Source organism: Scyliorhinus canicula, chromosome 2 (assembly GCF_902713615.1).
Source record: "Scyliorhinus canicula chromosome 2, sScyCan1.1, whole genome shotgun sequence".
Lineage (NCBI taxonomy): Eukaryota > Metazoa > Chordata > Chondrichthyes > Carcharhiniformes > Scyliorhinidae > Scyliorhinus > Scyliorhinus canicula.
The window spans coordinates 157,174,606-157,201,200 of NC_052147.1; the positions used below are offsets into that span (position 1 = coordinate 157,174,606).

Below are 26,595 nucleotides of genomic sequence, written 5' to 3' on the forward strand. Positions count from 1 at the left end.
CCCTTACGGTAGCAGGGCAGGTGGATACAATGGTTAAAAATGCATTTGTATGCTTCCTTTATTCGCCGAGGCATAGAGTTTAAGAGCGGGGAGGTTATGCTGGAACTGTATAAAAGTTGGTTAGGCCAAAGCTAGGGTATTGCGTGTAATTCTGGAAACGTCATTGCAGGAGGGATGTGAAAGCACTGGTAAGGGTGCAGAGACGTTTTACCGGGATGTTGCCTGGGCTGGAGAGTTTTAGTTATGAAGAGATATGGGATAGACTGGGGTTGATTTCCTTGGAGTAGAGGAGACTGAGGTGGGGACATGATTGAGATGTATAAAGTTATGAGGGGCATAGATAGACAGGAAGAAGCCTTTCCTCTTGGCGGAGGGATCAATGACCAGGGGGCATAGATTTAAAGTATGAAGCAGGAGGTTTAGAAGGGATGTGAGGTTTAGAGGGTGATGGGAGTTTGGAACGCGCAGCCTGAAAGGGTGGTGGAAGCAGAGATCCTCATAACATTCAAGAAGTATTTAGATGTGCAGTTGTGATCCCAAGGCATAAAGGCTACGGGCCAAGTGCTGGGAAATGGGATTAGAATACTTAGTTGGTGGGAACTTCCTGTGGCGGCATGTAGGTGGAGGTCGCACATTTGGTGGCTCCTGCTCAAGCCCCTGGTTTTTGTACTGTTATGCCCGGTTTCAAGGGCAGTTTGTGGATGGGATGGTGTGGGAAGTTATTAGGAAGGTGTGAAATGTCGAAGCCTCAGAAGAAAGGTGCTAGAAAGGGGGTGAGCGAGTCTGCAGGCGAGTGCGGCTATGAGTCCTGCGGGAAGAAAAATGGCGGGGGCTGGGTCGTTGGGTGGGGCCACTCTGCTCACAGTGGAAACCCTTATCAAGGTGATGTTGATGGAGTTTGAAAGCTGGTTACCAAGCATATGGAGATGCTTCGGAGGAACATGCTGGCTTGACTCAAAGAGTAGGTGGAGGAGGTGATTGCCCCTGTAAAGGCTGTAGCGATAAGACATCAGTCGAGGTGCGGGAGCAAGGAGAAGTTGAAGGGGTTGGAAGAGGCAGTGTCGCAGCACAGTGACCAGTTCACCTCGATGGGCGAGGAGCTGCGGAGGGTGGCGGAGGTCAACAAAGAGCTCAGAGCCACGGTGGAGGACCTGGAGAACAGGTCAAGGAGGCAAAACTGAGAATTGCGGGCCTGCCCGAGGGGATGGAAGGCCCCAAGGCCGACCAAATACTTTGCGAAGATGTTTGCGGTGTTGTTGGGGGAGGGAGATGACCCCTCCCGCTACGGGTTGAACAGGGCACATCAGTCGCTCAGGCCAAAGCCTAAAGCGAATGAGCCACCAAGGGCAGTCATAGCCTGCTTTCACAGCTACCATGTAAAGGAGAAGGTTTTGAGTTGGGCGAAGCAGAGACAAGATGTGAAGTGGGAAGGCATTGGTATACGCATATACCAAGATCTGATGGCAGAGTTGGCGAGAACGCAGGTGGCTTTTGGATGGGCGAAGGCGGCACTGTATGGCGGTGTAGTGAGATTTGTAGTGGACTACCCAGTGAAACTGAGTGACTCAGAATTCAAAGGACTTTTATTTTGAGACGGAGGAGGCGTTCATTAATGCTGAAGGACTGGGACTGAGATGAGACTTATGATTTGGACTTGGTGGTGGGGACAGAAATTGTGTTTTCTTATTGAGGATCTTCTCTTTGACTGGGCTTTTATTTCTGTCTCTTGAATGTGGAGGTTCTCCCTAGTAGCCCGGCGAAGGATCTTGCTACAATGGAAGGATGCGAGGCCCCCCCAAGCGTGGATACCTGGATCAATGACATGGCGGGTTTCATTAAGCTAGAGAAGGTCAAATTCGCCCTGAGAGGGTCGGTACAAAGGTTCGTTAGGCGGTGGCAACCTTTTCTCGACTTTCTGGCTCAACGATAGGGTACGGGGACAGTAGCAGCAGCAACCCGGGGGGGTGGGGGGGAAGGGGGAGGGAAAAGGTGTTGGGGGGGCGGACGATGACTATGTTTGTTTATTTAATTTAAATTAATTTTTAAGTTCTTCTGTTGTTCATTGGGGTTGGGGGGGTGGGGGATGGGATACATGCGTCGATACGGTCTGGGGGTGATACAGTTATTATTGGTTATTTTGTTGCATTTCATTGTTTGTCGTTACGTTTTATATTTTATGTAAAAAAATCCAATAAAAATTATATTTAAAAAAAAGAATGTGGAGGTTCGTTAACAGGTGTTCTGGGTTTTGGTTTTCATTTGTCCTTACGGGTGTGGTTCTCTATTGTTTCTTGATTTATGGGAGATGGGTTTTGGGCACGTGGGGCCGGGTTACTGAGGGGGTGGGGAGGAGGGCGCGCTCTGGCAGCGGTCACCGCACCAGCAAATGTAGCTTGGTTAATTAACGGGAGTGTGTGGGGGGAGGGGCTGCAGTCGTTGGAGCCTGGTCCAACAGGTTTTGATGGGGCTGGTAGGTCTGAATGGCGGGTTGGGGTTAAGTTACTCCACCGAACCTTTTTGGACACCAAGGGCAATTTAGCATGGCCAATCCACCTGACCTGCACATCTTTGGACTGTGGGAGGAAACTAGAGCACCCGGAGGAAACTCACGCACATACGGGGAGAACGTGCAGACTCTGCACAGAGTGTGGCCTGGGACCCTGGAGCTGTGAAGCAACTGTGCTAACCACTATGCCACCGTGCTGGTTCGGGGATGGAGGTGGGAGGTGGGAGGTGGGGGGGCCTTTGTGGGTGAGGATGGAGGTCTGCTCTTGTCGTGGGTTGGGGTTGCGGACGCAGACAACGGCGCTGCTCCCGATGGCCTTAGGAAAGTATTCGGAAGGGGCAGCACGGTGGCCTAGTGGTTAGCACAACCGCCTCACGGCGCTGAGGTCCCAGGTTCGATCCCGGCTCTGGGTCACTGTCCGTGTGGAGTTTGCACATTCTCCCCGTGTCTGCGTGGGTTTCGCCCCCACAACCCAAAAATGTGCAGAGTAGGTGGATTGGCCATGCTAAATTGCCCCTTAATTGGAAAAATTAATTGGGTAATCTAAATTTATAAAAAAAAAGGAAAGTATTCGGTGAATCCAGTTGTGGTGGCCATGTTGAAGATCTGGAGGCAGTTTAGGCAGCATTTTAGGTTGGGAGTTGGGCAATGGAGGGAGTTAGGGCATAGTGGGAGGAAGTGAGTGGCGCTGGAGGAGGGGCTATGGTGTGAGGTATTGCGGAGGATAAATGCGTCAACTCATGTGCGAGACTGGGGCTGGTACAGCTGAAGGTAGTGTACAGGGTGCACCTTACAAAGTTTAGGCTGAGCCGGCTGTTTGAGGGTGTGGAGGATGTCTATGGGAGGGGCCTGCGAACCATGTGCATATGTTTGGTCCTGCCCGAAGCTGGAAATGTTTTGGAGTACAGTGTCTAGTACCATTTCGGAGGTCTTACATGTGGACACGGAGTCCGGCCCCTTAGAAGTCGTATTCAGGGTGTCAGACAAGCTCGAGCTGTAGGCGGGTACAGAGGCAGATGCTTTAGCCTTTGCCTTGTTGAGTGCCTGGTCTTGTTGGGGTGGAGGGGAACCTGACCCTGGAAGACTGAATTAAAAGCACAAAATGCTAGTCTGGCAGCATCTGTGAAAGGGAAGAGCATTAATGCCTCAGCTCGGTGATCCTTCATCCAAATCTGGCAAATTTTCCAACTCACCAGAATCATTCAATTTAGTCACCTATGTTACGCGAGTGCTGACTCCCACCAAGCCGTTACTCCCAGGTTAGAAAGGAAGAGGCAGCCAAAACATGCAACCAAAGTTCATCTCTCTTACAAATCTCAAGGATGACCCGCATCTTTCCTGCAACAATCATATACAGCCCTCAAGAAACAGGCAACTAAGATTTTTAACGGGTGCTTAAATTCAGCCAACAATCTTTTCTTGAAACATTCTACAGGGTAAATCCTGCACGTATCAGCATTCAAAGGCACAAGGTAATTCAGAACCCGATCATCATATGAAAGCAATTACATTACTGCTGGGAACTGGCTAGACAGACACCCACCCTGGAGACACATCTCTCAGGACACTTTTGGATATAATTTTTCTCTGCCAATAAAATTATTGGTTATGGGAGGACAGTAGGGAAATTCAAGTTGGGTGTGGCGAATCAGAATTGAGAGCCAGAATACTGGTTTCTTTTGCCGTGTTCAAAGATACCAAGATGAATGTGAGCACAGCACTTGTTGCACCTGTCCCTTCTACCTGGTCATCACAAAGGGCTGAACTTGCTGGAGGATGTTCCCTGCCAGATCCACTTTTACCATCCATCTGTGTAAAACAAGGCTGTATGCAGCTTTATCTTTAAAAAAATGTTAAGCTCGAATCCACAGCCTTTTGCTCTCATTTTAAAATTGAGCATTTCTTTCATGATCATGTCGCCTTCAAATCGCTCTCCTTCCCCCAAAGCAAACACACCTAGCCTTCTCGCGTAGCAAGGCAGCCTCCACATCATCCAGCATCTGAAGAACGGGTTTGCATTTCAAGGCATCTTTTATGAACCTGGGGCATTCTAAACCGCTTCAAACAAATGATTTTTTATTTATTTTTTTTTTTTTTTAAGTGCAGTCACTGTAGTTTTGCACACTACAAGTGGCCTCTTTGCACATATACTGAATCACCAGCTAAATCGGTTTGTAAAGCCCAGTCAAGGAAGCTTTAGATTAATCTCTATAGTTAATTTTTAAATTAGTATTATCCCCCTCCATTTTGTTCCTTGTTGCCCTGTGGACTGCCTCAGCATTCTTAAATCCTGTAAAAATGCTCTGCAGACGTATCTGACAATGCTGCTCTGCCCAGCTTTCAAGGTCACTGAACATAGACAAGTTAAACTCTCTTTAGTTATCTTTAAGGGCATAACATGCCTCCTCTTTAACTACCCATTTCTAATAGAATCATAGAAAAGTTACAGCACAGAAGGAGGCCATTCAGCCCACATTATCCATGCTAGCCTGAGGACATGCCGGTGCCATTTCTAATCCCACCTTCCTGCACCCAGTCTATAGCCCTGTAGCTTAAAGCACTTGAGGTGCACATCCTTTCAAAAGAGTTTAGGGCCTCTGTCTCCACCGCCAACTCGGACAGCTGGAAAAAGCAAGGTTATGAAATAGCAAGTACAGGCCCACAACAGAGCACAAGTCAACAAAAGTGATGCCGTTAGTCTCAGTGCTTACCAGGGTAATAAATTACTACTGTGACCGCAACAGTTTTATGTTTTAATATAAAAGATACCTGTTGGTCAGAGTAATCACTCTTAGGGGAAGTATCCTTTCCTCACAGTTTTACAAATTTTAAAAATTGTTTACGGTTCTCATCCAAACAAATGTTGGGGTTTGGTCCGATATCTTAACAATATGCTAGGTTCTCCAACTGCACAACACCACGACCAACTTGTCAAACCCTTAATGAATGAACTTAAGATATTTTTGTGTTAACCAATCCCTTATACACGGTTGGTGCCTTGATGTTTATCCATCAAATAAGAGCAAGAAGTAAAACACAACATAAACAAGGCCCAGAAAAAGTGAATTTACACAATATTCTCTCTTTTACTCCCTCTTTATGCATGCAAGTTAAAGTCTGAAGCCATCAAATTGCCATTTATGTACATCAAAGAATCACACAGGAAAGAAGAGGTCCTTTGGCCCATTGGGTCTGCACTGACAAAAAACTCCTCTAAATCTACACTAACCCCATTCCCCAGCTCTTGGCCCTTAGCCTTGAATGTTATGACATTTCCAGTGCTCATCCAAGTAATTTTTAAAGATAGTGAGGTTTCCTGCCTCAACTACCCTCCCAGACAGTGCATTCTAGATTCCCACCACGCTCTGGGTGAAAATTAGTTTCTTCATATCCCCTGTAAACTTCCTGCCTTTCACCTTGGTATGCCCCTTGTTATTGACACTTCAACTAAGGCGAACAAGTACTTTCTATTCACGCTGTCCCTGCCCCTCAATCAGGTCCCTTCTCAGCCTTGGCTGCTCCAAAGAAAATGACGCAAGAAACGCCCTTTCTTAATAGCTAAAATGCTCCATCCCAGGTAACATCCTGGTGAATCTCCTCCACATCCTCTCTGGTGTCCTTCCTGTAGTGCGGTGAGCTGACTGAGCACAGTACTTCAGCTGTGGTCTAACCAAAGTCCTGTACAGCACTAACATAACCTCCCTGCTCTTCTAATCTACGCCACAACTCATTAGGGCCACAACTGATAAAGGCAAGTGTCCCATATGCCTTTTTAACCACCCTATTCACCAGTCCTGTCACCTTCAGGGATCTGTGGACAAGCACCCCAAGGTCCCTCTGTTCCTCCAAGCTTCCTAGTGTCCTGCTATTTATTAAATACTCCCTTGTTGTGTTACTCCTTCCAAAGTGCATCACCTGATACTTTTCAGGATTACATTTCACCTGCCACTCACCTGCCCATCTGACCAATCTACCTATACCCTCCTGCATCCAAGACCTTCTTCTTCACTGTCAACCACCCGGTCAATCTTTGTGTCTATTCGTCGACTTGCAATAATCCACAAAACAATAGAAAAAGTTTGCAATGCCCCCATCTCCCACTTCATGCTAATCTATTCAGCCCACACAAAGTATCACTCCCATCAAGAAGGCGGATCTGAAAAAACCTTCCGATACAGGACTTCAACACAAATTCCACCTGGTCTAATGAATGGGAATCATTGGACACGGCAAACAAATACCGGGGACTGGATTCTCCATTATTGAGACTATGTCCCCAAGCCGGCGTAAAAACGGTGGAGTTTTACTCCGGAAATTCCTGCAAAAAAGTTAAACGAATTCCATGCCCTGCAGGGAACTAGCAAGGACCCAGAGTGAATCTCGCAGCTTTTGCTGCAGATACGTGACCCCGCACTTCCGGCGGCCTCCAGCGGCCACACCATGCTCCATGGCGGACTCGGACCATGGATCCAGACCGAAGAAAGAGGCCCCTCCCCGATCGGCCGCGCGCCTGAGCCTCAACCGCTACACATTAAATCCCCGGTCATCTACAAGGACCCCTGGTCTCCAATCTGCACGCCCCCGAACAGGGCGACCGCAAACTGAGTCCGCAGCCGCCATGCGAGCATCCCGACCAGCAATAAGTGGTTAGTTCCACGCCGTCAGGAACTCGGCCGGTCGGGAGCGGAGGATTGCTGAGCGGGCCTCTGGCAATGGACCCCCAGCGTACTCCGCGGTGACGGCGATTTTCAGTTTCCCCGGAGAATCGCCGAACCAGTGCCGGACCCGATTACGGCGTTAAACTGGATTCTCCGTCCCGGAGCGGCTGCGATTTAACCGTCAGCCTGCCGAGAATTCAGCCCCTGGTCTCAAACCCAACCAAACAGCTGCCTGATTTCAAGCTTCCAAGGAAAGAGTGGCCCTCCCTCAACAGGTTCAGGACCGGCCACAGCCCCTGCTTGGCCAAGCTTCATAGATGGGACATTTGTGCCAGTCCCCTATGTGCCTGTGGGAAAGAACAAACTGCACCACATCAATAATGTCCAATCCACAGACTCAGCAGAGGCCTATCCCGAGTGTGAAGAAACTGCTTGGCTTCAGGACTTTGCATTTGCTAAATAAATTTATGATTGAACTTTTGTCAGTTTGATTTGATGACAATAAGCTTGGGTAAAGCGCCACTCAAACATTTAGTTGATTTTTGATCTTCAAATCACATGACACTTTTGAAATATCTGGACCCCATGAAACAAACTCTAACTAGACCACCTCTCTTCTCTCTGCCATAGGATTCAAGCACATCTTTTTTCTCATCAGCTACTTCTCACTCCCATAGAATACCTAAAGTCGTGAAGTATAAGTGTTTTTGTAATTGTATAGGGTGTTGGTGAGACCACATCTGGAGTATTGTGTCCAGTTTGGTCTCCTTATTTGAGGACGGATGTGGTGGCATTGGAGGCAGTTCAGAGGAGGTTCACCAGATTGATTCTGGGGATGAAAGGGTTAACATATGAGGAGAGATTAAACAGTTTGGGCTTATACTCACTGGAGTTTAGAAGGATGAGAGGGGATCTGTTCGAGGTATATAAAATATTACAAGGGATTGATAAAGTCAATTTAGATTAAATGTTCCCCTTTGTAGGACAATCTAGAACGAGCGGTCAGGGAGATAGATTGAGAGATGATAGATTTAGAACTGAGATAGGGAGGAATTATTTCTTGCAGAGGGTGGTGAGTTTGTGGAACTCGCTGCTCCATAGTGCGATGGAATCTGAGACATTAATTGTTTCCAAGAAGGAGGCAGATATATTTCTGATAAAAAGGTTTAAAGCGATATAGGGAACAGGTAGATTTGAGACCAGGAAGAGCTCAACCATGATCTGATTAAGATCGGTCGGGGCCCCAATCTGTGATAATCACCGGTTTGCCCCGGGAAGTATGGACGGGGGGTTCCTGTTATGGTGGAGAGCGGGGATTGAGAGGATGGGGGATATGTACATAGAGGGGAGCTTTCAGAGTATGAGGGTGTTGGTGGAAAAGTTTGGGATGGCGAGGGGAAACAAATTCAGCTATCTGCAGGTGCGGGATTCCTTCGTAAACAGGTGTCAACCGTCCCACTCCTACCGCTAAGGGGGATTCAGGACAGGTTAGTTTCCAGAGGGTGGGTAGGAGAAGGGAACGTCTCGGACATTTATAAAGCGCTTATGGGGTCGGAGGAGATGCAGACCGAAGAGCTGAAGCGGGAAGTGGGAGGAGGAGCTGGGAGGAGAGGTAGAGGATGGTCTTTGGGCAGACGCATTGAGTAGAGTCAACGCGTCCGCAACATGTGCCAGGCTCAGCCTGATACAATTTAAGGTTGTTCACCGGGCTCACGTGACAGTGGCCTGGATGAGCAGATTCTTTGGGGTGGAAAATGCGCAAAATGTGCGGGAAGACCCGCGAACCATGTCCACATGTTTTGGACATGACCAAAGTTTTGGGGATTTTGGCAGGAATTTGCAGACGTCATGTCCACGGTGTTAAAAACAAGGGTGGTGCTGAGTTCAGAGGTAGCGATTTTCGGGTGTCAGAAGACCCGGGAATCCAGGAGGAGAAAGAGGCAGATGTTCTGGCCTTTGCTTCCCTGGTAGCCCGGAGACGGATACTATTAGCATGGAGGGACTCAAAGCCCCGAAGCCGGAGAACTGGCTATCGGACTTGGCTACCTTTCTCTGTTTGGAGAATATCAAGTTCGCCTTGAGAGGGTCACTGTTAGGGTTCACCCGGAGGTGGCAACCGTTCGTCAACTTCTTTGCGGAAAATTAATCGCCAGCAGACGACGGAGTTGGGGGGGGGGGGGGGGGGGGTAGAGCTTAGATTGAATAGGGGGGTTAATATCCCTCACTAAATAGACATGAAAATGAATTCTCCAACAGCCCACAGAATAAAGTAAACACGTTGATTGCGTTTCCCCAACAATCTCCCTGCCAGATCAGGTGACAAATGGAAAGGTACAAAGAACATTAACAAATACACAAATCTGCTGCATAGGAAACAGAATCTTATGCAGTATAAATTGTTGCTCTTTGAAATCCCTTGAATACCTTTGAAATTTATTTTTTTTGCATCTGTCCTGATAAGTGTAAGATAAAAGTTTCGACAGCATGTCTCTTTTTCAGCTATATTCAAGTTCTATGCCATCAAGCAATTATTTAAATGTACAAAGCTAATATTGGACATTAAACTATTAAACAACAAATGACCGCGTGGATGCAGTTCCTCCAGTCGTTAGGCAAGTTCATCCACTGAGCCACACAGACATGGGAAATGCCAAGTTCAATCCCTAGGTTAGTTACAGTATGAATAAGCATCCCGAGATTACAAACAGGGGAAGAGAGATGTTGCAAGGCTTTGGTTCCAACTCCCAGCCTGTGCAGAAGCCCCTGGCTGTCGGCCACTTTCCACAGCACTGCAACTTCACCAATAAACTCATGGGCTTGAGGAATGGGGGATGCGGGGAGGGGGAGGGGGGGGGGGGGGGGGGGGCACTGGGAAGGAAATCATACAGACAAGCCCACATCCCACTGCATCATGAAGTTCCACATCATGTGTTTTGACTCACTGCACCAATGTCAGCAAGCAATAAATAACACGACTCAGATTCTTTCTTAGACCTACAGTAAATGAGGTAAGGTAAAGCTGGACAGGACCTGCCCAGATAAAAGTTATTTCCCAGAATTACCCACAGAATAACCCTCCTTGTCTGAGTAAAGTATTTTAATGCTTCCCCTCTAGTGTATACAATGGTTAAAAATTCATTAACATTTCATTAAAATGTTGGCCTCTGAACCAATGTCTTCTTTATTAAAAATGCAATGGACGACCTGAGATGTGTTCACTTAATAGCCGTGTATATTGTTAGTTCACACAAATATGGGATACCAATATGAACACAAAGAAAGGAGCTTGAAAAGCCTTACCTCACCATGCTGCTTTAATCGCTTCTGTATTTCCGTAACAGGTACATCCAGGTAGATAGCAAGATGAGGGGGAAGGAATTCACAAATGCTGTTCACTTTCAGTTCATTGTAGTGATCGATACCTGAAAATTGAGCAGAGCATTAGTACAATAACAGGAAAAAGGTCTGATTAAAAACAAAAAAAAAACCGCTGGGAATGCTCTGCAGGTCAGGCAGCATCGGTGGAGAGAGAAAATTCAAGTCAATGAACATTTCCAGCATCCGCAGTATTTTACTTTTGTAAAGGTTGGAGCAGAATGAAATTAGTGGTTAGTGAGCTTAAGATCAAAGTAAGTAAAGTGTTTGATCTACCATGTTAGCCAACTTGAATCGTGAGCCAAAAATGGACATCAAATCATGGACAGAAATGTGATGTATTAATTTGTAAATCCAATACAACTGAATGGCTTCTCTCATTTAATTTGCGATGTTAACATTTACAACGTACCCAGATAAAATGAGTAACTTGCAACTGTAATTGCTGTTAAATGAGATTATAATCATTATAGATTTCACTTTCATCAGATTACACCAAACCATAATAGCAGAGTGAAGAGGGGACAACTACAGAAGCAAACAGATTGATGAACATGGGGCTGCGCTCATGGTTTTGTGGGTAACATTCTCACCTGAGCCAGAAGACCGTGGGTTCAAGTCCCACTCCAGGACTTGAGCACACAAACTTTAAGCTGGCACAACAGCGCAGTCAGGAGTGCCGGCTTGCGAGTGAAACATTAAAACGAGGTCCCTCAACCAATATTACAAAAAATATTTGGTCATTTCCACATTGGTGTTTGTGGGGGCTTGTTGAGTACAAATCGGCTGCCGTGTTTCCTTCAGGACAAGAGCAGCGACACTTTGGCTGGAACACCATGTTGGGACACCCCAAGCTCATAAAAGGTGCCTTATCTTAGGTGCAAATCTTTCTTTCCTCACCCCCCCGTCCTTGCTAAGATAGCAATAATGATGTCTTGAGAAGCCCGCAATCAACTTGATTCTTACAAAATATTAAATGGGATTGGCCAGGGTCAGAAAGAAGTTGATCCAACATTTTTGGAAACAGGTAGAATATGCATAGCCAAGGTGAACTACTCTGGCGAGAGATGCAAAAGACAATCGATCCTCCAGAACATTTGATTATTTCTTCTTTATTCTTTCATGGGAATTGGGTGCTGCTTGGGGTAAGGCTGTCATTTGCTGCTCATCCCTAATTACCCTTGAACTGAGTGGCTGGCTAGGCCATTTCAGTCAAGAGTCAACCACATTGCTGTGGGTCTGGAGTCACTTGTAGAACAGACCAGGTAAGGACAGCAGCAGATTGCTTCCCTCAAGGACATTAGTGAACCACATGGGTTTTTGCAACATGATCAAGGTGGTAACACAGTGTATGGGAATCAAATTCCTTCATTTTGCACCAATACAATGAAATTTGGATTTGGATTTTGTTTATTGTCACGTGTACTGAGGTTCAGTGAAAAGTATTTTTCTGTGAGCAGCTCAACAGATCATTAAGTACATGAAAAGTAAAAGGAAATAAAAGAAACTACATAATAAAAGAAAATACATAATAGGGCAACACAAGGTATGCAATGTAACAACATAGCACCAGCATCGGGTGAAGCATAAAGGGGTGTAGTGTTAATCAGGTCAGTCCATAAGAGTTTAGGAGTCTGGTAACAGCGGGGAAGATGTTGTTTTTGAGCCTGTTTGTGCGTGTTCTCAGACTTTTGTATCTCCTGCCCGATGGGAGAAGTTGGAAGACTGAGTAAGCCGGGTGGGAGGGGTCTTTGATTATGCTGTCCGCTTTCCCCAGGCAGCGGGAGGTGTAGATGGAGTCAAAGGGATGGGAGGCAGGTTTGTGTGATGGATTGGGCTGTGTTCACAACTCTATGAAGTTTCTTACAGTCTTGGACCGAGCTGTTATCATACCAGGCTGTGATGCAGCCAGATAGGCTGCTGTCTATGGTGCATCAGTAAAAGTTGGTAAGAGTTAATGTGGACATGCCGAATTTCCTTAGTTTCCTGAGGAAGTATAGGCACTATTGTGCTTTCTTGGTGGTAGTGTCACTGTGGGTGGACCAGGACAGATTTTTGGAGATGTGTACCCCTTGGAATTTAAAACTGCTAACCATCTCCACCTCGGCCCCGTTGATGCTGACAGGGTTGAACCTAGAGAATAACTGATCTGCCTCCAGCCTGTATGAGCGTCAGTTTCAGCTGGGGGTTAGGGGGCACATAAAAATAAAGCTGCCATTTGCTGACATGGCTGTCCCTTCAACCAGTCATCTAAAGTGCTGAATATTAACATCTTCTCACTCAGTCTTTGGTTTATGGAATAGACTGTAATAAATAAGGAAAGATCTCCTTCAGGCTAACACATGTAATTCTAACAGCTTGCCATGTAACCAAAGATGGAAAGGAGACACTTTGAGAAAAATGATTCCACCCATTTTTATTTTTTTTTGCACATATTCCAGTGCCACCATGTCCATTTTACAAATATGGAGACCAGAACTGTTCACATTAACGGCAAAAGTGTAATTTAACCAAGGAATGAGGTTACTCAGATTGACAAATGGTGGCAAATGGTATCACACAAAAATTAATAATAATCTTTATTATTGTCACAAGTAGGCTTACATTAACACTGCAATGAAGGTACTGTGAAAATCCCCTAGTCGCCACATTCCAGCACCTGTTCGGGTACATGGAGGGAGAATTCAGAATGTCCAAATTACCTAACAGCATGTCTTTGGGACTTGTGGGAGGAAACTGGAGCGTCGGGAGGAAATCCAAGCAGGCACGGAGAATCTGCAGACTTCGCACAGACAGTGATCCAAGTGGGAATCGAACCCGGAACCCTGGCACCATGAAGCAACAGTGCTAACCACTGTGCTACCATGCTGCCCATTGTGCTACCGTGCGTTCGGATCGCTGTCATTCACCACTTACATAAACAATTTGGACTCAGCAATCAGAAGTATAATTTCAAAATTTGCAGATGACACCAAATTGGGGGCTGCAATGAACACAGATGAGGACTGCAACAAAATACAGGAAGATCGTCACAATCAGGCAGAATGAGAATAAATTTCAACATAGATGAGCTGCAAAAGAGGCGGTGCACTCTGTTTCCCAGGTTGGGAAGGAGGCTGTCACCCACCGTCGTACACCGGGTCTGGGTGCAGGTGGCAGAAGTCATAAGCGGCATGGCCCCCACCGCCAGGGACCGACCAGCAGTGTCGCAAGAAGCCACATGATCACCTCAGGGCTGCCAGAGTGAGTAGCCAGCACAAAGCCCCTGGCACCAACCCCCAGGCCACACATCTGCAACCGCCCCAGCCACCCCCCCGCCAGCTCGCACCCCACCCTGAACCACATGCCAGCACCCATATCGCTCACCATGGCCGGGTACCCATTCATAAAGGCCACCAGCTAACATTGGGTGTCCGGCGTCGAGCACCAGCCTTGAATGTCGGGTGACACCTGATTTTCCGCCCAATTGAGTTTCCTGATTCCGTCATCGGCCGATGGAGAATCCCTCCTTACATTTTGGTACAAGTAACAAGGATGTCAGATATGCTTGGGGAAATTAATGTTGAAACAATTCAGAGAATACAGGTACACTATTTACTAGATGGTGCATTCAGATGGTGGTTCAGGAGGAACAAGATGGCACATTGGTTAGCATATCACATCACAGTCCCAGGGACCCAGGTTCAATTCCAGCTTTGGGTGACCGTCAGTGTGGAGTTTGCACGTTCTCCCAGTGTCTACACGTGTTTCCTCCGGATGCTCTGGTTTCCTCCCACAGTCCAAAGGTTAAGTGGAATGGCCATGCTAAAATGTCCCTTAGTGTCCAAAGACATGCAGGTTAGGTGGGGCTATGGGGATAGGGTGGGGAGCGGGCCTAGGTAGGGTGCTTTTTCAGAGGATCAGTACAGACTCGATGGGCTGAATGCTTCCTTCTACACTGTAGGGAATCTATACTCAAGATTGATGAGCATGTAGAATTATCACATGGATTCGAGGGCACGAATGGCAGAAATTCATGTAAGGGAAGCGAGATAAGCACAAGGGAGAAAAGAGCACAGGGATATGCTGATAGAGTTAAATGAAGAAGGGGAGGTTTATTTCAAGCATGGACACCACCATGGATCTATTGGGCGGAAGGGTCTGCAAGTAATTCAAAAAAAAAATTTCAAGTACCCAATTCCTTTTTCCAATTAAGGGGCAATTTAGAGTAGCCAATTCATCGACCTTGCACATCTTTGGGTTGTGGGAGTGAAACCGATGTAGACACGTGGAGAATGTGCAACTCCACGCGGTTAGTGACCCAGGGCAGGGATCAAACCTGGGTACTCAGCGCCTGTATGTAGTTAATGATGTACAGGACAGAAAGTAGTCAGCCGGGGTACATGCTTTAAAATAATATTCAACAGCCCTCGTTGCCTTTGGCCCTCCCATTTGACAACTGTAAAATATAGGTGAGAGAACCAGCAGAGGGCAGCAGAGCAGAGCTACTGATCAGCTGTTCTGGGGAAATTTGCATACGTGCAGTGCGGTCAGCCTAAGTTGAAGGTGGTTTGTGGAGGGGCTGTTGGCAAGTGACAGTTAAACCCGAAACACTTTGTGAGTGTTTCCCACCCTACCTCCTCCTCTAACCAACCCCCCCACCCCACGGTGGTTGGGAAGCGGGAGCAGGGGCCTGTCGTGAAGGTGAGTGAGTGCCTTTAAATTTGCTTACCTTTCAGCGGGATCAGGGTTTGAGGTAATATCAGGTAAGCTCTTCCTTTCTTTTTCTTTTTCTTGTTTTTTTTTTATCTAGAGGGGATGTCAGGGAAGGCAGTACAATGCTCCTCCTGCAGAATGTTTGAGGTGAGGGAAGCCGTCAGTGTCCCTGCTGATTTCATCTGTGGGAAGTGCACCCAACTCCAGCTCCTCAAAAACCGTGTTAGGGACCTGGAGCTTGAGCTGGATGAACTTCGGATCATTCGGGAGGCAGAGGGGGTCATAGATAGGAGCTTCAGGGAAGTAGTTACACCAAAGACTGGAGATAGATGGGTAACTGTAAGAGGGACTGGGAAGAAGCAGTCAGTGCAGGGACCCCCTGCGGTCGTTCCCCTGAGTAACAAGTATACCGTTTTGGATACTTGTGGGGGGGACGACTTACCAGGGGTAAGCCATGGGGTACGGGCCTCTGGCACGGAGTCTGTCCCTGTTGCTCAGAAGGGAAGGGGGGAAAGGAGTAGAACATTAGTAATTGGGGACTCAATAGTCAGGGGCACAGATAGGAGATTTTGTGGGAGCGAGAGAGACTCACGTTTGGTATGTTGCCTCCCAGGTGCAAGGGTACGTGATGTCTCGGATCGTGTTTTCCGGGTCCTTAAGGGGGAGGGGGAGCAGCCCCAAGTCGTAGTCCACATTGGCACTAACGACATAGGTAGGAAAGGGGACAAGGATGTCAGGCAGGCCTTTAGGGAGCTAGGATGGAAGCTCAGAGCGAGAACAGAGTTGTTATCTCTGGGTTGTTGCCCGTGCCACGTGATAGTGAGACGAGGAATAGGGAGAGAGAGCAATTAAACACGTGGCTACAGGGATGGTGCAGGCGGGAGGGATTCAGATTTCTGGATAACTGGGGCTCTTTCTGGGGAAGGTGGGACCTCTATAGACAGGATGGTCTACATCTGAACCTGAGGGGCACCAATATCCTGGGGGGGAGATTTGTTAGCACTCTTTGGGGGGGGTTTAAACTAATTCAGCAGGGGCATGGGAACCTGGATTGTAGTTTTGGGGTGCGAGAGATTGAGAGTAGAGAGGTCAGGAGCACAGTTTTGACTTCGCAGGAGGGCGGCAGTGTTCAGGTCTGTGGTTTGAAGTGTGTCTATTTCAATGCCAGGAGTATACGAAATAAGGTAGGGGAACTGGCAGCATGGGTTGGTACCTGGGACTTCGATGTTGTGGCCATTTCAGAGACATGGATAGAGCAGGGACAGGAATGGCTGTTGCAGGTTCCGGGGTTTAGGTGCATTAGTAAGGTCAGAGAAGGGGGCAAAAGAGGGGGAGGTGTGGCGCTGCTAGTCAAGGACAGTATTACGGTGGTAGAAAGGATGCAAGATGGGGACTCTTCTTCCGAGGTAGTATGGGCTGAGGTTAGAAACAGGAAAGGAGAGGTCACCCTGTTGGGAGTTTTCTATAGGCCACCTAATAGTTCTAGAGATGTAGAGGAAAGGATGGCGAAGATGATTCTGGAAAAGAGCGAAAGTAACAGGGTAGTTGTTATGGGAGACTTTAACTTTCCTAATATTGACTGGAAAAGATATAGTTCGAGTACATTGGATGGGTCGTTCTTTGTACAATGTGTGCAGGAGGGTTTTCTGACACAATATGTTGACAGGCCAACAAGAGGTGAGGCCACTTTGGATTTGGTTTTGGGTAATGAACCAGGCCAGGTGTTAGATCTGGAGGTAGGTGAACACTTTGGAGACAGTGACCACAATTCGGTGACCTTTACGTTAGTGATGGAAAGGGATAAGTATACCCCGCAGAGCAAGAGTTATAGCTGGGGGAAGGGCAATTATGATGCCATTAGACATGACTTAGGATGTGTTGGTTGGAGAAGTAGGCTGCAAGGGTTGGGCACACTGGATATGTGGAGCTTGTTCAAGGAACAGCTATTGCATGTTCTTGATAAGTACGTACCAGTCAGGCAGGGAGGAAGGGGTCGAGCGAGGGAACCGTGGTTTACCAAAGAAGTGGAATCTCTTGTTAAGAGGAAGAAGGAGGCCTATGTGAAGATGAGGCGTGAAGTTTCAGTTGGGGCGCTTGATAGTTACAAGGAAGCGAGGAAGGATCTAAAGAGAGAGCTGAGACGAGCAAGGAGGGGACATGAGAAGTCTTTGGCAGGTAGGATCAAGGAAAACCCAAAAGCTTTCTATAGGTATGTCAGGAATAAAATAATGACTAGGGTAAGAGTAGGGCCAGTCAAGGACAGTGGTGGGAAGTTGTGTGTGGAGGCTGAGGAGATAAGCGAGATACTAAATGAATACTTTTCGTCAGTATTCACTCAAGAAAAAGATAATATTGTGGAGGAGAATGCTGAGACCCAGGCTATTAGAATAGATGGCATTGAGGTGCGTAGGGAAGAAGTGTTGGCAATTCTGGACAAGGTGAAAAATAGATAAGTCCCCGGGGCCGGATGGGATTTATCCTAGGATTCTCTGGGAAGCCAGGGAAGAGATTGCTGAGCCTTTGGCTTTGATTTTTAGGTCATCATTGGCTACAGGAATAGTGCCAGAGGACTGGAGGATAGCAAATGTGGTCCCTTTGTTCAAGAAGGGGAGTAGAGATAACCCCGGTAACTATAGGCCGGTGAGCCTAACGTCTGTGGTGGGTAAAGTCTTGGAGAGGATTATAAAAGATACGATTTATAATCATCTAGATAGGAATAATATGATTAGGGATAGTCAGCATGGTTTGTGAAGGGTAGGTCATGCCTCACAAACCTTATCGAGTTCTTTGAGAAGGTGACTGAACAGGTAGACGAGGGTAGAGCAGTTGATGTGGTGTATATGGATTTCAGTAATGCGTTTGATAAGGTTCCCCACGGTCGGCTATTGCAGAAAATACGGAGGCTGGGGATTGAGGGTGATTTAGAGATGTGGATCAGAAATTGGCTAGTTGAAAGAAGACAGAGAGTGGTAGTTGATGGGAAATGTTCAGAATGGAGTTCAGTTACGAGTGGCGTACCACAAGGATCTGTTCTGGGGCCGTTGCTGTTTGTCATTTTTATAAATGACCTAGAGGAGGGCGCAGAAGGATGGGTGAGTAAATTTGCAGACGACACTAAAGTCGGTGGAGTTGTAGACAGTGCGGAAGGATGTTGCAGGTTACAGAGGGACATAGATAAGCTGCAGAGCTGGGCTGAGAGGTGGCAAATGGAGTTTAATGTGGAGAAGTGTGAGGTGATTCACTTTGGAAAGAATAACAGGAATGCGGAATATTTGGCTAATGGTAAAATTCTTGGTAGTGTGGATGAGCAAGGGATCTCGGTGTCCATGTACATAGATCCCTGAAAGTTGCCACCCAGGTTGATAGGGTTGTGAAGAAGGCCTATGGTGTGTTGGCCTTTATTGGTAGAGGGATTGAGTTCCGGAGCCATGAGGTCATGATGCAGCTGTACCAAACTCTGGTACGGCCGCATTTGGAGTATTGCGTACAGTTCTGGTCGCCTCATTATAGGAAGGATATGGAAGCTTTGGAACGGGTGCAGAGGAGATTTACCAGGATGTTGCCTGGTATGGAGGGAAAATCTTATGAGGAAAGGCTGATGGACTTGAGGTTGTTTTCGTTAGAGAGAAGAAGGTTAAGAGGTGACTTAATAGAGGCATACAAAATGATCAGAGGGTTAGATAGGGTGGACAGCGAGAGCCTTCTCCCGCGGATGGAGGTGGCTAGCACGAGGGGACATAGCCTTAAATTGAGGGGTAATAGATATAGGACAGAGGTCAGAGGTGGGTTTTTTACGCAAAGAGTGGTGAGGCCGTGGAATGCCCTACCTGCAACAGTAGTGAACTCGCCAACATTGAGGGCATTTAAAAATTTATTGGATAAGCATATGGATGATAAGGGCATAGTGTAGTTAGATGGCCTTTAGTTTTTTTTTTTCCATGTCGGTGCAACATCGAGGGCCGAAGGGCCTGTACTGCGCTGTATCGTTCTATGTTCTATGTTCTATGAATACTCAGCATTGTGGGATTGCTCGAGTAATCTGTTGATGGGGAGATTCACAGATGAAGTTGGCTCCTTGGGCAATGTTGCAGGTGCTGAAAGAGTCATAGCCCAACAGCGTTAACTGCCTTCAACAAAAGAGGGAGATTAAAAATCCAAGCCACACCCAACTTCAAGACATCTTTCTCGGCTGTTGGGAAACACAGAGTATGCAGAACATTGCTGCTATCAAAGGTGCTACTTACACTGCTTCCGGATATAGCCTTGTTTGTACATTGCTTCCAGGAAAACAAAGTCACTGAAAGGCGACCGTTCCAACACAACACCTTGCCCTAGAAGTGCAAACACAAATAGATCAAATGCAATTCTGTTGTAAATTTTTATCCCAATTGTTGGCTACACCATGATAGAGTGGACAGAAGCCTTTTGATGTATGTTATTGAAACTTCAACTTGGAGAAACGCTTTATGAAGAAACTGCCATATGAGGAAAGATCAAACCAGTTGGGTCTGTACTCCTTGGAGTTCAGAAGAATGGGAGGTAGAATGATTGAAACATATAGGATTCTTAAGGGGTTAGACAGGGTCAATATTAGGAGGATATTTCCACTCACGGGAGAGCATAGGGCCAGAAGGTATAGTTGCAGAATAAGGCGGTGCTAATTTTCTATGTATGTTTCTATAGGAATCAAGGGATATGGATGGGGCAGGATCAGGGCACTGAATTTGATGAGCAGCCATGATCATAATGAATGGTGGAGCAGGCTCGAAGAGACAAATGGCCTACTCCTCCTTCTATTTTTTATTCATGTTTCTGTATAGTTTCATTGCTTTGATTTCCATTCTTAGATCTATCGTGTACCATTGTTGGTTCGCAGCCTATGTCAATGTTAACACTTCAACAATGAGTAATTTAAGCTCTTTTGATGAGCAAGCGAGTTCTTGATCAGCCAAGGGTACTTGGGCATTCCAGGTGTAGGGAGAAATCAGAGGACTGCAAGTGCTGGCTGTGCACTTGTTTCCTACTGAGCTCCAGTACTATGGTCTGTTCCATTTTGCTTCAGTATTTCATGCCATAGCACATTAATGCAGCACTGACATGTTTAGATTTGCACTGCTAGAAAAGTGAACAACTTCTTTTCAGATTCACACCTGTTTGCAGAAGGTGCTCCAGAGCATCAGAGTACTGCAGAGTGCGAAGATGGTACATCCAGGTCTGCAGGCGGTAGGAATTGCCATCTGGGGATTTGGGATCAGTATAAAACTTTTCCACACTGCAGTTCCCATTGAATAAAGCACTTAACTTCTCTCCATTGCCTGTCTTCCAATCCCAGTAATGGATATCAACCTCGGGGATGTATAACATGCCTAAAGAAGCAGAGTATTGATAAATTGCAGTGAGAAACACAATTTTAAAAAGGAAGAAATAAAAAATTTGCATTTATTTAGCATGTTTCATATTTTTGCGACATTTCAAAGTACTTCAGAGTCAAGTAAATATACTTTAAGTGGTCGATTACAGTTACAGAATATGGCATGGCATAAAAACACTTGTGGACTATGATGTGGGATGTCACTGGACTAGTAATCCAGGGGCCCATGCCCTGGGAACGCAGGCTCAAATTACACAGCAGCGGATGGAATTTAAATTCAAGCGATTAAATAAATTCAATTTGATGAAAGTTAGTTTAATGGTTGCTATTACTGTAACTATCACCAATTGTCATAAAAACTAATACCCTTTAGGAAGGAAATCTGCCGTCTTTACTTGGTCTGGTCTACATGCGACTCCAGACCCAGCAATGTGGTTAACTCTTAGCTGCTCTCAAAGGGCAATTTGGGATTGACAACAAATGCTGGCCTTGCTAGCGATGTACATATCTACATATCTAATAATATTTTTAAATTTATTCACTCAATCTAATAAAAACAGAAAGAATGCCAAACTTCCCTCGTAGAGCAACATAGAAATGAGCCTCAAAGTATGGCACATTAATTCAATTCCTAATCTGTCTGTAGCCATCCAAACAAGGGTTCATTGTAAAGTGTTTAGCATCCACAGATTGGGAAGAATCGATTCACCCTACATGGCATCAAGAAACGACTGAAGGCACTGAATACAACCACGGGCTTGGGCCCCAACAACATCCTGATAGTAGCACTGAAGATTTATACTCATCTATCCACACCCCTCGCCAAGCTCTTCCAGTAGAACTACAACACTGGCATTTACCCACTCCCTAGTCTACTCTCAATTACCAAAATGATGGGAAGGGTCGTCAACTGTGCTATTAAGCGGCACTTAAATCAGCAATAACTTGCTCAGCAATGCTCATTTTGGGTTCCATCAGGGACACTCAGCTCCTGACCTCATTACAGCCTTGGTTCAAACATGGACAAAAGAGCTGAACTCCAGAGGAGAGCCATGAAGTGGAGATGCTGGCGTTGGACTGGGGTGAGCACAGTAAGAAGTCTTACAACACCAGGTTAAATTCCAACATGTTTGTTTCAAACACTAGCTTTCGGAGCGCAGCTCCTTCCTCAGGTGAATGAAGAGGTTTGTTCTTCATTCACCTGAGGAAGGAGCAGTGCTCCGAAAGCTAGTGTTTGAAACAAACATGTTGGACTTTAACCTGGTGATCTAAGACTTCTTCCTGTCCAGAGGGGAGGGGAGATTGACTGCCCTTGACATCAAGGCAGCATTTGACCTAATATGGCATCAAGGAGCCCTAGCTAAACTGGAGTCAATGGGAATCAGGGGGGAAACTCTCCGCTGATTGGAATCATACCTAGGAAAAAGGAAGATGGCTGTGGTTCTGTGGTTGTTCGAGGTCAATCATCTCAGTCCAAGGACATGACTGAGGAGTTCCTCAGGGTAGTGTCCCAGGCCCAATCATCTTTACCCACTTCATCAATCACCTACCCTCCAGAATAAGATCAGAGGTTGGGACATTCATCTCATCCCTCTCCATGGCAACTGTCTGCGGCGGTACTAGACCATTCGCAATCTTACCGTCATGTTTGACCCCAAGATTAGTTTTTTTTTAAATAAACAATTTTAATGAGGCATTTTTTGGCATAGTGAACAGTAGAATTACAGAACGAGAAAACAAAAGGACTGTACAGTAAATAAAGTACATAGTGCAATTGCCATAGCTCATCCCACCCAGGCGCCTAATCGACCCCCTGTACTACATTCCCCTAACCCACCCCCCACCCACCTGCTGACAATTAATTATCCGCGAAGAAGTCGATGAATGGTTGCCACCTCCGGGTGAACCCCAACAACGACCCTCTCAAGGCGAATTTGTTTTTCTCTAAGCCCAGGAAACTCGCCATGTCTAACAGCCAGGCTTCCGACTTCGGGGGCTTCGAGTCCCTCCAAGCTCGAAGTATCCGTCTCCGGGTTACCAGGGAAGCAAAGGCCAAAACGTCAGCCTCTTTCTCCCCTTGGACTTCCAGGGCCTCTGAAACCCCAAAAATCACTACCTCTGGACTCATTGCCACCCTTATGTTCAATACTCTAGACATGACATCCTCAAACCCCTTCCAGTATCACCTATGTTTTGGGCACGCCCAAAACATGTGGACATGATCTGCCGGTCTTCTCAGACACTTTACACACCTGTCCTCTACGCCGAAGAATCTGCTCATCCAGGACACTGTCATGTGGGCCCGGTGGACAATCTTAAATTGAATCAGGCTGAGCCTGGCACATGTTGCAGTCCCATTAACTCTGCTCCGAGCGTCCACCCACAGGCCCTCCCCAATCTCCCCTCCCAACTCCTCTTCCCATTTATGCCTCAGCTCCTCGGACTGCGTCTCCGCCCCCATGAGCTCCTTGCAAATATCCGAGACACTTCCCTCCCCAACCCATCCTCTAGACACTACCCTATCTTGGATCCCCCCTTAGTGACAAGACTGGAAAAGATGGCACCTGCCTGCGCAAAAAGTCCCACACCTGAATATACCGGAATTCATTCCCCCTCGTCAACCCAAACTTAGCCTCAAGCGCCCTCAAGCTAGAGAAGCTCCCTTCCAAGAACAAATCTCCCATCCGCTCAATCCCCACCCTCCGCCATACCTGAAACCCCCCCCCCCCCCCCCCCCCCCCCCCCCCCGGGCAAACCGATGGTTGTCACATATCGGGGACCAGACAGATGCTCCCATTGCTCCCACGTGCCTCCTCCACTGTCCCCAGATCTGAAGGGCCGCCACCCCTACAGGACTGGTGGAGAAGCATGCTGGCAGGAATGACAGAGGCGCCATCACCAACACCCCCAGACTGGTACCATGACATGAGGTTGCCTCAACCCATTTCCAAGCCGACCCTCCCCCCACCACTCACTTCTTTATCATGGCTATGTTGGCCGCCCAATAATAGTTGCTGAAATTTGAGAGTGCAAGCATCCCCCCACCCCCCCGGTTCCGCTCCAGCATCACCCTCTTCACTCGCGGGGACCCAAGATGAGATTTTGACCATAAAGCTGTGCCATCACCAAGAACGCTAGGGTAAGACTGCCAACTCTGCCCTGCAGCTCATATGCAACTGAAAACCTTGGTCCATGCTTGTGTTGCCTTTAGACTTGACCATCCTAACCCACTCCTGATCAGCCTCTAGAAGCTTCAACCTACTCTGCTGCCCAAATCTCACTAATTCTGGCCTCCTGAGCATCCCTCATTTTAATCACTCCGCCATTCACTGCCATGCTTTCAGCTGCTAAGATCTTGAGCTCTGGAATTCTCACCCTAAATTTCTCCCCACCATCCCCCACTCTCACTTTCATCCTGTAAGATGCTCCTTTTGGACTTTTATCAAGGTTTTGATCATCTGCCCTAATATCGCATTACATCAGTGTAAAACATTGGTTGACAATGCTCCTGTGAAACGTCTTAGAACTTTCCCTACATTGAAGGCACTACACAAACAGAATTATTGGTGTTGGTTCTTCAATGAAGATCATACACTTCACATACAAAAGTGGCGATGAAGAGATGAACGGAATAGGTCTCGTCTCACATGCTCCCTCTATCACCATTTATGTTATAATCATATTGAGCAAAATGTAATAAAGCTTGTATTTTTTAATGCAATCAAACCTCAGCTCGGACACAAAATAGTATTGAACATACATCATGCTGGGCGACATCTGGTGGCGGCCATGGTGTGAGTGGTCACACATCTGGAAGCTCCTGCTCAAGGTTTTTTTTTGGACCTTTTCCCTATTTGGAGGGTGGATGTGTGGCTGAAGAAGGTGTAGGCCTGGCCAGAGGGAGCCCGACTCCATTGGTGGGACTGGTGGATGGATCCACAGACCAGAAGCGGGTCAAGAAGAAGAGAGCAGGAGAATGTCCGTGCGCCACACCTAAAGATGGCGGACAGTAAAGGGCCTGCACTGCCAACCGAATGGTCGAAGATCAACTGGTGAACTTATTAAACGAGATGTTCAGCCAGCAGAGGAGAGAGAGGCCCATATGGGCCTAGCCAAGGCTGTAGATCTGCTGAAGTCAGGAATCGATTAAGTGGAGCAGAGGCTGGAGTCCCAGGGCCTGGCCATCCGGAAAGTGGAGGCGGTGGGGGGGAAGCACGAGTTGCAGTTGGCTTCGTTGGCGGCTGATGCGCGAGACCCAAAAGTAATTGTAGGGATGCCTGAAGGCACTGAGGGAGCGGATGCTGCCACATATGTGCCAGAATGCTGCAAAAGCTGATGGGAGATGGGCCCTTTGATCGTCCCCTGGAGGTCGACCGAGGGCACAAGGGGCTGATGAGGAGGCCGCAGGCAAACGAGTAGCCGAGGGCAGTGGTGGTGTGCCTTCACCGGTTCCTGGACAATGGGTTGTGGGGAAGGGTCGGTAGGGGAGCAGATGGAGGCAGCCTCATGTAAGGGCAATAGCCTGAAGGCACTGTTAACGGCCCCTGTGCCGTTCTCGCTAGCCAGGTATCCACAAGTCCAGTATGGTGGCCCCGAGGTTGTGGGGGCAATGGCAACAGCACCCGAGGCTAGAGGAGGCCTCTGGTTGGGCTCCGATCTGTGGGAATCACAAGTTTGTTCCTGGGGGGTGGACAGCTTCTCGAACTTGGAGGGACTGATAGAGGAGTACAGGTTGCCCAGCGGAAATGGGTTCCAATACTTACAGGCGTGAAACTATGTGAGAAAACAGGAGCCGTCCTTTCCTGATCTGCCGCCCCCAGAGTTGCAGCATAAAGGTATTGTCGAAAACAGAGGTTGCTGAGGGCAGGGTGTCAGAGATTTATTCATGGATTGGGAGGGCACCCTGATAGGAGTAGTTAAGCGGAAGTGGGAGGAGGGCTGGGGGAAGAGTTGGAGGCTAGGTTATGGGAAGAAGCTTTGAGGCGGGTGAATGCATCCTCTTTGTGTGCCAAGCTGAGTCTTATTCATTTTAAAAAGTTGCCCACAGGGTGCATATGCCGGTGGCTAGAATGAGCAGGTTCTTTGAGGGGCAGAAGGATAGGTGTGGGTGGCATGCGAGGGGCCCGCGAACCATGTTCACATGTCAGCAGGGAGCTGGGGGTTCCTGGGGTTAATAAGAAAAGGTGGAGGCAGAGAGGTTGGGGGGGGGGACATGGTAGGGAGGGCGGGCTGTGGTTGTTGGTCACATATTTAATTATGTGATCTCCTGTTTGTTCGCTTTCTGGTCCTGGCTGTGTTGGATGTTTATTTATAAATGCGTCAATAAAAATATTTACAATTAAAAAAGAACATACATCATGCTTTGCAAGGATGTGACCCGGAATATCAGTGCCATCCTGATAGACACCATGGCCAAGGATTCCCATCTTATTTAAACACTTTGCTGGGGAAGCTTCTATGTTATAATATCGAATGGAGCAATGCATGGCAACAATGTAAGAAGAATGAAGTGTTGTACTTGTACTGTGTCTAATCACACCCCATTACAATCAGTATTCCTTTCTCACGTGCTGTCACTGTCGCTCTGTGGTGAACTGTGGAGCCATTTATCGTGAGGGGGACTTAATACAAAAGTAGAGAGGTTATGCTTTATTTGTACAGGACACTGGTGAGACCACATTTGGAGTACCATGTACAGTATTGGTCCCCTTACGTAAGGAAGGATGTAAATGCATTAGAAGCTGAAAATTTTACTAGACTGAATACCTGGAATGGGTGGGTTGCCTTATGAAAGGTTGGACCGGCACCGCTTGTATCCACTGGAGTTTAGAAGAGTGAGAGGGGCCTTGATTGAAACATGCAAGATCCAGAGGGGTATTGGCAGGGTGGATGTGGAGAGGATATAACCTCTTGTGGGAAAATCTGGAACTAGGAATCACTGTTTAAAAATACGGGTCATCCATTTAAAATGGAGAGGAATTAAAAGTTTT

At 47.2% G+C, this 26,595-nt stretch overlaps 1 protein-coding gene across 1 annotated transcript in view; it reads right to left on the reverse strand.

Annotated features, from left to right (window-relative positions):
• The window catches only part of ndufa10 (NADH:ubiquinone oxidoreductase subunit A10), a 94,397-nt gene that overhangs the window by 62,163 nt on the left and 5,639 nt on the right, over positions 1 to 26,595 (reverse strand). Inside the window, exons 3-5 of the mRNA XM_038788083.1 lie at positions 20,385 to 20,600; positions 19,479 to 19,565; positions 10,465 to 10,586 (exon numbers count right to left, since the gene is read on the reverse strand). Coding sequence (XP_038644011.1) covers positions 10,465 to 10,586; positions 19,479 to 19,565; positions 20,385 to 20,600 — 425 coding nt within the window. The remainder of the gene's footprint in view (positions 1 to 10,464; positions 10,587 to 19,478; positions 19,566 to 20,384; positions 20,601 to 26,595) is intronic.